Source organism: Varroa destructor, unplaced genomic scaffold (assembly GCF_002443255.2).
Source record: "Varroa destructor unplaced genomic scaffold, Vdes_3.0 BEIS01000003.1, whole genome shotgun sequence".
Taxonomy (NCBI): domain Eukaryota; kingdom Metazoa; phylum Arthropoda; class Arachnida; order Mesostigmata; family Varroidae; genus Varroa; species Varroa destructor.
In genome coordinates this window covers 27,003,298-27,015,474 of record NW_019211456.1, presented here as the reverse complement: position 1 = coordinate 27,015,474, position 12,177 = coordinate 27,003,298, and the positions used below count along the sequence as shown (strand labels likewise).

The 12,177-nt window shown below is 40.4% G+C and overlaps 1 protein-coding gene across 6 annotated transcripts in view; it reads right to left on the bottom strand.

Moving 5' to 3' along the window:
* The window catches only part of LOC111246806 (uncharacterized), a 92,449-nt gene that overhangs the window by 12,305 nt on the left and 67,967 nt on the right, over positions 1-12,177 (bottom strand). For 2 of the 6 annotated variants that reach the window (XM_022797007.2, XM_086982255.1), the window contains one exon: positions 218-441. In XM_022797007.2, coding sequence (XP_022652742.1) covers positions 218-441 — 224 coding nt within the window. Of the gene's footprint in view, positions 1-217; positions 442-1,088; positions 1,251-1,810; positions 2,047-9,006; positions 9,028-12,177 lie in introns of those variants that run through there. The other 4 variants (XM_022797010.2, XM_022797009.2, XM_086982254.1 and 1 more) reach the window with 4 other exon arrangements.

The following is a 12,177-nucleotide window of genomic DNA, read 5'->3' as shown; positions in this document are numbered from 1 at the left end:
AAATCAACTCAAAGCATGATTCAGATTAGGAAATAAACATGTAACCTGGGACAAATGTTTCATTGGATCTGTTCATTTTTACATTGGATAAATTTATTTGGCTGACATTTTCTTTGTAGAACTTGAAGAAGCGAAGAACTAAAAGCCGGTAAAATATAATGAACGCTAAACAATTTGCAGAACGTATCGACTGCACAGAAAGCTTGCCTATGCTTACCTATCGGAAACATGCATATGGGGTGAATTAGCGTGAAGAGGCTGAGGTGTGGCCTGTTGCGGTGGATGCGGCGACGGTGACTCGGAGTTCGCATATACTGGAGCACCGTTGCTAACGGGCATGGGCGCTCCGTTGAGAAGAGTGGCTCCACCAGAGGGCCCACTTGCTCCTACGACCTGAACGTTCGTGACCACTTCGCCGTTGAGTGTTGCAGCCGTCACCTGCTGTTGGCCGCACAAAAACACATATACGCCATTTTTTCACGTTAGTATTGCAGACGTTGATAGACATGAACAGCCATAATTAGGACTGAAAGATTCATACATTGTTAACACGTGCCAAATCTTCCACTAAAGCGATAATTTACGGAATGTCCTCTACACTTAGTGTCTCCTTTTATCTATTGTACTTTAAATTAACGATCTCGACCAATTCGGCCAAGACGTCCGTCGACGTCAACGCCTGTAATTCTATCGAAGTCAACCCATCACTACCTGGTAAAAACCCAAACAACATTGCAGGACTGTGTCACAATATAATTTACATCATGTAGTAATAGCATAATGACTATATTCAACGCGCTTCAAACACAATGGGTTTGTTTCGTGTTAGCTTCTGTATATTATTAGCATTGCTCCCTCTCGATAGAGCCTAAGCCATTAAAGCATGATTATTTTATCGAGACAATATTAAGCTTTTAAACGCAAGGTCAGCACAGATGTTTCCACCATGTCACAAGTGAAATTTTAGATAGCTGGTTAGCTAAAATCTGTAAATTTGGATCTTGTTATAAGTAGTATTTTGGTCTTGATGGTGCCGCTATTGCAAGTAGCGGGACACCCGGGCGGGGTTGGAAGTAGGTGTACCGTACTAGTTCCGATGAAAAAATAGCAGCCCGACACCTGGTTGATTTCGGATGATTCGTCATTTTCTGATTAATACTGAGGAAATCGATTGTCTGTTTCGTCTCTGCAGACCACTAACAGATCGCTCTAATTGCTACTGAGAAGCAGGAAGCTTTCAGTAAATTCACGATAAATTTACTACAAGTCATTCTGGATACAGATAAATAAAGGAAAATCGGAAATAGAGCCAAATCAAAGATGGACGTATATAGTTGTCATGATTAATTGGGCAGTGCGCGATGGTTCTGTTCAACAAGTAGCAGTAACATTCTTACTTGACCTTCAAAATGGATGCATGCGAGCGTTCTGGTCTCGTATTATCACTACATATTGCCTGTGGTGCTAATGGCACCCACAGGCGTACTGTGTACCTATCTGCAATACCACCCCTTAATCATACATAACCCCACAACAAATGATTGTAGCCATATTTGTATAATGATTGAGTCGAATAGAAAGTCGAAGCTTCTGGCGAAACCATTTCACCAAATCGAAAAAACGAACCCTTTTAGTTCGTGTTCAAGGGTAGCCAAACAGCACTGGTATAATCATTACCAGCTAAAAATGAGATCATACATTTAATGCAGTGTTTAAGACATTTACTGTAGGACTGGGTACGTTCTTTTTGAAAGGGAGAGCCCTTCATTACGCTACTTTAATTTCAAAAAACGAAATCTAAAGCTCGTACCTTCTCCGGACCAGTGTTGACATTTGCATCTGTCACAACGTTCGCACAATATAGAAAGTAAGACAAATACACTCCAAGGCCATCAATATATGTATTCATCATCTCATAGCAATGTTAATACAATAGATATGCTAGTTGTTGGATTTTATCCATGACTTCATTTACGGGGTTGTATTTTACGCCAATTTATAGTATCCCTCTGTTCGACTACATTCTAGTATTGGATTGTTGTAGGCGGACATCGACGTAGCAAGCCAGGACGGACGATGTAAGATATTGTAAGAACGGGCAATATATAGAAAGCGGGAGAGGTAATGGACAATCCATATGATAAGCATGGTAAATAAGATATAGGACAGAAGTGCAGTGAAACAAGCTATGTGCAAACATAATAATTATGTAAATATCATTATTCATTGTGCAGAGGACAGAGCGAAATAAGCTGTTTCCTTAAAGTTTCTCTGCTAGCGCAATTCTCAGCGGTCTGGTGCGTAACAATAGATGGAACTAGGATTCCCTTTTTTAGCGCTGACACGTACTAGAAAGTATATTCTTCAACTAAGTCTTTATAGTACAATAAACACCAATGAATATAGATGATTAATTTCTGCATTTCTGCAAGTAATCAAATCTGGAAAGGTGTGGTCGAACGCGCTTTCTTGCCAGGCGGCGTTACAGTCAGTTACCTTGGATAAAACGTAGCTTTGATCAAACCAGAAAGTAGTCCCAGCCAAATGTACAATGTGACAATAAAGATAAAAGGACAATGTGACATAGAACCAGGGCCTGCAAGTAGTTTTAGCGAGGGCATTCAAACAGACAGCCGGAGTCGTTCAGTCCAATGGTTTCGTTACCTAAGACGGAATTCAGATCGGGTTTATCTGATATTAGCTCCCACTGCGTTGAGGGAAAAACCAATGCGCTTTGTGGACTTCCCTGGCTATAGTTAAAAACAGTCCCAGTTTTCAAGACACCTGCTACCTTTGGGCTAAATATAGCAAACAATACTAACTGTCAAGGGTCTAATAAGAGTAAAATATATCCTGGGCTATGCAGTACCAATCTTGTGGCAACCAGGATCATGACTTGAATCGTATTAATACAAAATAATATTGCTATGGTAATGTAAAATAGATAGAGTATCATTAAAAATTAAAATTAGTAACTTCATTTCATTTCTTCAGCGCGCACTACAAGAAAGCGGTAGGAACTGTACGGTCGACAATGAAACTAGCGTCCAGATACACACGGTGATCCGATAACCAGTCACTTCACTTAAGAAAAATAAATCATTTGTAAACAATTAATGGTTTGTAAGCCGCGAGCAATCCTAGCTCATCCCATAACCTCCTCCAATACACGTGTATAATGGGTTTCAGAAAAATTCACGAGCGCTATGGAGCCTCGACCTTCTCTGAAAAAAAATACACGAGTCCTGATTGCTTCGGTCACTAGACCTAGTTCTCTATTGCTATCGCCTGTATATACAGTTGATATGTCGAACAATGGGAGCTATGTCCATAGTAGTGTTTGTACGATGTATTACTGAAAAATATTATCTTTCAATACAATCTAAGCAGTCGTGTTTTTCTTTTTTTATTGATCACACATTAATTCTGACCATCTGCATGTAAAGGAAACTGCACGAAGTCTACACGTGAGTTTCGTATAGCGGTGGCTAGTGATGAGTATTCGAAATAGTGGACGGATGCATACACAGGACCGGTTACCATCGCTGGAAAATTACAACGGTAATCGTATACCCCAACATGACCGTCATGACCCAATAACGGTAGATGGCATTATAGTAATGTAAATGTAGAAATACTTTGGTGAATATTCTCTATCGTTATAGACTGCTCGCACATCAACTATAGTTTGAATTTATATGTGCCCCGAGGGGCACGTTAATCCCCTCGTGATTGCATCATGTCGAAAGGATAATACTTTCCCAAACAATTTTCACTGCCATAAAACAACGAGTCATATTCAATAGGGTAGAACAAGCAAAAGTTGGAATTTGTCTATGTCGTTCGAACGATCCAGTGATTTCGGCAGCTGAATCTCTGCTTGGTCAGGACAGGGATCGTAGGGTCAATTTGCCAAAGACATATATTGCATGACATGAATCAGTAAATAGAAAATGTTTACAAGCATATTGGACGGGTACTAATTTTACAATACGATCGCCTAATAAACGGAGATAGCTCCACACTACATACCCGTTAAGCTCGCTTGCTTTTGGGATTTTAGCTGGACTCATCACTCTCATGGCCAACTTACTATATCCAATGAATTCATTACTGAATGATCGTCCACAACCAGGACTCAGTTAGTTATGTTGCTCAATATTCTACGATAACGACCAATGCATTGTATGACGAGCTTCATTGAATATTTAGAAACGTGACTGTGAACCTGTTTTTTGCAATGCTTGGCAGATTAGATGTGACGAGAAGTAACCCGCCAACGGTGATGGGCACCATGGCTGCTCCTGCAAGGGGAGGATCATTAGGTTTATTGAGCGACAGGAAGATCAACTTATTTCTAAACGTATTTACACAGTTCAATTAGCTTATTATGCCAAGTAAATAATACGCAACTAATTTATTTGTGCTATATAGCCCCGCAGTATATATAACAGATGGACCGCCACAGGAAAGACGCTAATGTGCGTACTGTCTGGTTATGAAACACCGAGTAGATATTGACCAACGCCGTTTGGGAACCTACGCATCCTTTTCCGCGACGTGTCACTTATATTCCTGCAGTAACCAGTGTGACTGATGTTCAGCTCGCTTTTCCCCCCTAAGAGTGATAGGATAAATGAGCCTAGTAACAAGGACCCCTAGCACGGCCGTTTACAATAAGCTGTTAGTTCATATAGGGAACCGAACCGCCGAATGCGAGCGGAGGGAAACATTCAAAATGCGAGATGCAGAATAATATAGGTAACCATGGCTCGCAGTGTATATATTAGTTATTTCGTATCAGCACTTCACTTTGCGGTTCCTTCTGTGTGAGTACTGGGCACGTGGTCTTAATCCAATGGCCTGCCCTAACGCGACTGGTGTAACTAATCGTAAATGCATTTAACGGGTTTTCCCCTACGGAAGGCCAATAAGTGCTTTAGACTGAAAAGAGCTTCATGAGAAAAGCTAATAGGTATAAACTCATTTTCGATTTATGTTAGTTTCGACGAGTTATGAACTTCCTTAATGAAATTAGCGGAATTGTTACTTGGATCTCATAAGAAGTGATACAGCTATAGCTGAACGACAGATCTACTACGTCGTAACATAGATTGTACAGAATCTTAATTAGGTAGATACATTTCTTCTTTGGGCAAACTTTGACGTCATTTTGTGAATGAGAAATGGTATAAATAACAGCTTAAAATATTCCCAGAAGATCCCGCAGTCTTCAGTTTAACCAAACAATAACAATATTGTGTAAGGATCGCTTAGTAGTACGGTGTCGAGTATAATGTACGCATATATATGCATACATAAAAGCTGTCGAAAATGTAGACGTGACTAAATTATTGAAATACCTTTATTCAGAAGATGCGTGAAACGTCCGCGAAGATTTGCTCTATTTGACAATTTTTTTTTACTATAAAGGCACATACACTGCCCAGACCCATTAAGATTAGTGCCGCCGTTTTCGTTCTGAGAACTTCACATGTTCCTCATAGTGGTCGACCAGTTACGGAAAAAGTTGATGAATTTTTATTGCGGAAGTTGAATGAGATGAACCTGTGAACAACTATTATATCGCCAAGGAACTGAGTATCTACTATCAAACGGTTTTAACCACTGAACGGCAGCTGGCAGGTCAAAAAAGGCTCGGCCGTATTTTCGTCTGCGAAACTCCACACAAACGTATCGAAATCGAGTCACTTCTGAAGCGGTTTATTACGGTCGATAAAAATCACATACGGCAACAATGTGCAAATGAAGAAACAAATTAAAAAATGCATTCCACAATTTATAATAACGCCCAGACTGACGCCAAATAAGTTGGGGCAATGGGTGCGGCGGGATTGGAAAGAAATGGCGCGTTATAGGTTGCTGTTGCCTGGCAACAAACCATTGATTCAGGTTTCCGCTACCAAAAAGCAACAGGACAACAACAAACCATCGAAAAAAAAACGACTGGACAAATGAACAGTACAAGTCTTTTCTTTCACTACCACAATGCCGGATGGCATACAAAATTGAGAGGATTAAAATCAAATGGAAAACTTCAATGCGCTTGCCGTATAGTGTAGATATCGTACCACCAGGTGGTCACCTATTTCGATCTTTGCAGAACCCTCTTAATGGTATTAATCTAGTTTCAATGGAAAGACGCCAGAATCGCTTGTCAGAATTTTTCGCGCAGAAGATACAGAAGTTGTACAGTGACTAAATTATGGTGTTATCAGAAAAATGACAGAAGACTATCGGTCAAAATCATAATTCATTTAGTAATATTGTTTCAAAATATAAAAATATTTACTTAAATTTTCGCTGAAAACCGTCAACACCTCTTATGTATGTGTATATATATATATATATGCGTGTCTTCTTTGATGCATAATGTGTGTACATAACAACTGCGCCACGAACGAGCAATTCGAAAACAATACATACGAAATTATTTACATCTATGGAGATTAAAAAATGTAGGTATCTTAACGGAAACATGCGAGCACGTATACGGCAAAGTCAGTTGCTCGTTCAGCGATCGGAGCGGAGATATTTATCTACAACGATATACTTTATTTACATGAAGCCATACCTTTAATTTTTAAATATGTCCGGTAAATCATGACTTTCAAATTCAAGCGACTAAAAAGTGCTATACTGAAGTTCATGAAATTAGATGCATATGGCAATCATTACGCATATATCTACCGTCATCGTAATGGCATCGTATCTCTAGAATAGTCAATACATGCATCATAATAAACACATAATGGAATGTATATGGCTGATCTTCCTAAGGGTCTCATTAGGTAAGTGGTTAACCATCTTACTTTGAGGGGTGACCAAATTGTGTAACCCTCTGCTGCAGAATTGATCGTGCATTTCAAGCCACTGGCGTCAACTGCGCTGTAGAAAAATAACAACCGGCGATAATGGTAGTTGCCATCATCATGGACAAAATCGAGGATGCTGAAATCTCAGAAATGGGAAACCGTATTGCGCTAACCCCTAAACAGAAATATTTCTGTTGAAACATTAGAAAAACTAAATTGGTACTACTGAGTCAGTCATAAATCGTTATTACTAGTTGTCTTTAAATCCTGTCTTTGCAAACGTTGCTCAGCCCGTCAAGTATTTCGAATATATAATATTATCTCCTAGAAAGAGGAATAAAACAGTTTCAACGAGCAATGTTGTCAAACATAATCATTCCAATTGAAACCCATCGCTTAGTCAGAATACCCTTAAATAATGGTAATTAGAAATAGGGGTGAGTCTGGGGAAGTTCTCATTCTCTACAACCAATACAGTCCCTACAACCGGCTGCTTAACCTTCAGCATTTTACTCAGTTTAATAGAACCCGAAGCTATTTCGCAGATCAGACGTCCCGAAGGAAATAGCTCTATTCTCGGCTGACGTTGTTGGACAAGTCACTGCCAACGAGGCAAATGGCAAACATTGCTCGTATTCCAATTCGTGGCCACTGGATTGAACAAAAAAATTGGCTTTACTTTCATTTTGTCCAAAAGCGCTGCTGGCTAAGCGCTGTGGGTCGTCTTGGAAACTTTTAGCACACAATGAAAGCAATTTCCACTCTCCAACCTTTTCAGCGCCTCAGACAAAGCCGCTATCGGGGTGAAATCAATACTTTGAGACCCCCCACTATACGGATTTTGCCTGTTCAACCGTCCAGTATTGTCTCATCCGAGTGGAACCGCTCGTTCTACCATTGTATCGACACGGACTTGGACAAACATACTTACGCACAGAGGAAAGACCGAACGAATTTAGAGTTCGGTAGTATCCCGTCACGATACGGCAGGATAAACACGCTGAAACCGAACTCTGCCAGTAGGTATTCAGTGTGCTCGAAGGCTGATTTGCTATTAACGAAAAACATGTGCGTGGCAGACGACTAGGATTACCACGATTGCTGTCGGCATCCGCAAAATAACAATTATTCTACAATACACAACGGCCCCTCTTGAAACGAAAGACTGGGCAGTAGCATGTACATTTGTGGATAGGAAGTCCGTGTTAGATCAATTCACTCTTAATTAAGCTTTGGCTTGGGAAAGTAGCAGAATCTCTACGAAGGGAATCATATTGTGCCAAAAAAGCGTTGGAAAAAAATACCGAAAGAATCCGCCTGCTAGGCTTATCCATTGTACAATAGAACAGATTATTTAGGTAGTCATGACGGGAGAACCCGAATATGAATATGTTTTGAGGCCCCCACTTGTTGGGAAGGGTCCAAGCACAGACAATGCACAATAATATATCGCAGGTTAACTTCACTCAACCCAAACTAATTGTCTTGGAAACTGTAAATCACTGTAGTACTCATAGTAGATTATGAAGTAACTGGTCGCCAATTACGATTAGTTAGTTATACATGCCTTTACCTTAGCTTCATCCCGTTATCTCTGTAACTTTGATCTTTCCTTGGCTTCAGTCTTCTTTCAGCAGTTGAAAGGTGCTCCATTCACTAAGTAGCCGCACTATCGGCGTCGCTTATGCTATCGATTGCTTGTACTACCTTCAGTTTTCGTTCGACCCAAATGAGCGTCGCAGTTAGCTAGCTCATACGTGGGTACATATGAGCGGTAATACATTACGGCGATGACTACTTCGACAACAACGACTACCGATAAAGAAAAAACTGACGCGGTGACAGTAAATGAAGACGAATCATGAATCAGTTCTACTGTGCAGACGACTACTTTGTTCCACTTTGTATTTCTCTATGAGCGTTCTATATATAGGCGTTCCCTGTACCGCTAAGTTCAGTAGCTTAACTCAAATTCCCGGTTCGAGAGGAGTGTAGAACAGAAAGGTACGGAGCGCTAAGCAATACACCACTTCACACTATATCCCCTTCACCGCAGTACGTATACCTCGGGTGCCAGTTTCATACGTAAACGCGGCGTGACCCTGCATTAAGTGACTGCGCTTCTTAGCCACTTCTGTTCTGTCTAGGTAGGCAAAGCAAGAATACGTACCTCCATTTAAGCGACCAAGACGTCACTTTGAAGATAACGAGATACGACATCATTGTCAGAGTTGTCACGAACTGGTTGCTTACGTCGTATTGAACACAGGGTTGATTTTGTTCAGTTCCAAGTCCCACAAAGTTGAGGTCTTCGTGGTGCGACCACTGCGGTTGTCGCTGCAGTAACTCTAAAGCTCGAACACGCTCGAAACCCAAAGCGCTGAGAAAGACATTTGATGAAAAACAGTTGGGCTGACGACGCGCGCGGACATGGAGCGTCGTTAAGCTGACTAAATTGTTGGAAACCGTTCCTTCGTTTTCGGTTCTTCTTTTTTGTTAGAGTTCCAAGGAGTTTTATATCGATTCATTGTCATCAACATGAAACGATTTTTCGTTGAACGACAGGCAGAGAGGACCGGGAATGCCTGGAGCTGGTGTGTCACATTCTTAACGTGCTTTTCGCTAAATATATAAATGACAAAAGGAAGTATTGCTTTCAACTAAACAATAGCAAAGCTTATTCAACGTTTTCAATAAAAGTAGCGAGGTACGAGCACTATTTAAACATATTCAAACAGTGATGGAGGATGATTGGTTTTATTTAGTTTTCTAACCCCACTCAATCTTGTCGATGAAATGTTCAGCAATTATCCGGGTTTATCTTAGATAGTGATCCGTCTAGGAGTTTCCCCTGTATCGTACAGGATTGCCTTATTGTTTTCATTACAACTAAAGAACTCAGTTTAACCTAGGCTGTGTGCTATGGCGTGACGTATTTGCAGTATAGGGGTTAGTGGTCGCTTCAGGCTAGAAACAACCATCACACTTATCAATCTTTGGCTGAACCTCGAATCGGAATATATTGACTTCACTTCATTCAATAAGGGTTCGATTAATTCAAGTAGTTAAAAACTGTCTTCTTTATTTTATAAGTATGGGAAATATGTATGTAATATACCGGGGTACCGAAGGGTACGTTGGAATCTACGAAAAAACAAATTACAGGTTCAACAGGTGAAAGTCTTTAGTGGAAAACCCTATTACACTATTTTTTTTATAGAAAAAAATATTTCGTAAGAGTAAACTTCATGCTACGTGTTATATGGCTCGTCAACCTGAGATATTTCCAAATCCTTACTTATTACAAAGGGGTATATACAAACATGCAGCTCAACATTGCACAGTTGCTAATTAGAGTAGTCCATAGCGCACAACAAAACAATTGCAGATATTTTAACTTAATAATATTTTTAAAAAAACTTAATTACTTTAAATCTAGCTTAGATAGGTATATGCATGAGGGACAAGATCAATAACGCCTACTTTGATGCCACATTTGCTTCAAAACCCAGTCGGCGATTTTAGGAGGGTGAAAGTAACTTTGGTCCAACTTCCCCTCAAGCGCACGCGACGGCCTGGTGCGTCATGGGACCTTTCTGCTGTAATTAAAAAAAAGCTATGCATTACAATGCATCTTTATTAGCGCTAAACATGCGGCAAACTATTAAAGCTGGAGCGTTGACAGCATCAATATAAGTTCATCAGAAATTCATTTTAAAATTGTTGTTGTTTTTTTTCCTTTGGTTGTATTTAGTTTCTCTTTTTTTCTAGGGATGTATTGTGATTCTCTAAGGAAATTAATAGACAAATTATTCTGACTCGAATATTGCGAGAAACACTATATAGGTTCGTGTCGTCGAACTGTAATAATATTAGATTGTGACCAGAATATATCTATGTTTCTGATACATTCAGGGTACACTGCGTGACCTCCTACGATTCGTCACCATTCATCTTTAAAGCAGATTTTTACCACTCACTCCTGGAGAACGACGATAAATTTAGCCTTGTAAGGGCATTGTAAGCATATTGAACAGACAATTTTGCGTACCCCCCGAGTCGATTCACGATTCACCATTATAGGATAACATCTTCTGAAGATTAATCAATGGTTTCTGCTGCAGTAGCAGATGAATTCTAAAGCCCACCTCGCGCCAAGCGTGTGCTACTCAGCAGCTGAATTTCTCCTAAAAGACACAGGTTTCTACTCCGTTGTGCTTTTCCTTCTTCTTCAGCCTCTTGCGGCATTTTCTGTGCGCAAAAATTTTAAACGAAAAAGGCCGATACGCGTCGTCCATCAGTTTCGTATTTTCGCTGCTTCGAAGGCGAGCGATAATAATAATATCCATTTCCGACTTAAGTGGTCCTGTGCCCTTTCTTTGTTGACAATGCTCTGTCGGGTCGTGTATCTTCATCTGCAGGATATTGTCGAAGTTTAGGTCGGTCTGCCCAATAGACCGGCCTCGTCTACTGGGCAAACCGACTTAATATTCAATTTAATCATTACGAATTTTCCAGCGACGCTCTAGCCGTTTCGGGCTTTCGTCCATAATTCCAATGCTCGAAGATCTTCATCATCTTCCGTGGCAATTTTAGTATACATAGACGACCGACCGCAGTGTAGGCAAGGAATCATAATCTGAGCCAAAATTTGACACTGGCCAGCTCAGCATCAGACTCGAAGCGCCACTTTTTATTTTCGTTTCATTATTAAGAGAAGGCCCCTAGATTTACTTGCGGCTAGATTATTTGCCGAAAGTGTTTCATTGCAGTTTCCTTGCTGTTAAACTTGTACAACTCTCTAAATGCGAGATGCATAGGCGTGCGTCAAAGGTCAAGATTACTTGCGGTCACAGTTTTCTAGTTTAAATGCGCGAAACGTAAAGCTTGTGAAATCTTCAGCAAGTATCTTTTCTCGTAGATGAAAATATGGTTGGTGTAGTACAACGCAGTAACAGATTCCTGAACCACTGTCCCCACAAGGTCTGATTTTCGCGGTCGTCGCAACGGGGACCATGAATAACAAAGTCATTCTGACCGTTTAGCTTAAGGCGAATGTTTTCGAACTCCTTTCTGTACGTGTACCGAGTACAGCTGCAGCGGTCTGTCAAAGTGCCAATAATCAAAGACCGTTGTATCTATCGTACGCGGCCGTGTTTATACATTTCAACAAGCCAGCTGCTGTTTCGACATGATTTTTAGTTAAGATCTACTCTTACGGATGACGACGTTAACTTGTTATTTCTAAAATGGTCGGGAGTTGAATAATAACAATGATAAAGCACTGGCTTCTTTTTAATGCTCTCATGAACCAAGAACTCCCAACGTTCTTTGATGTCGT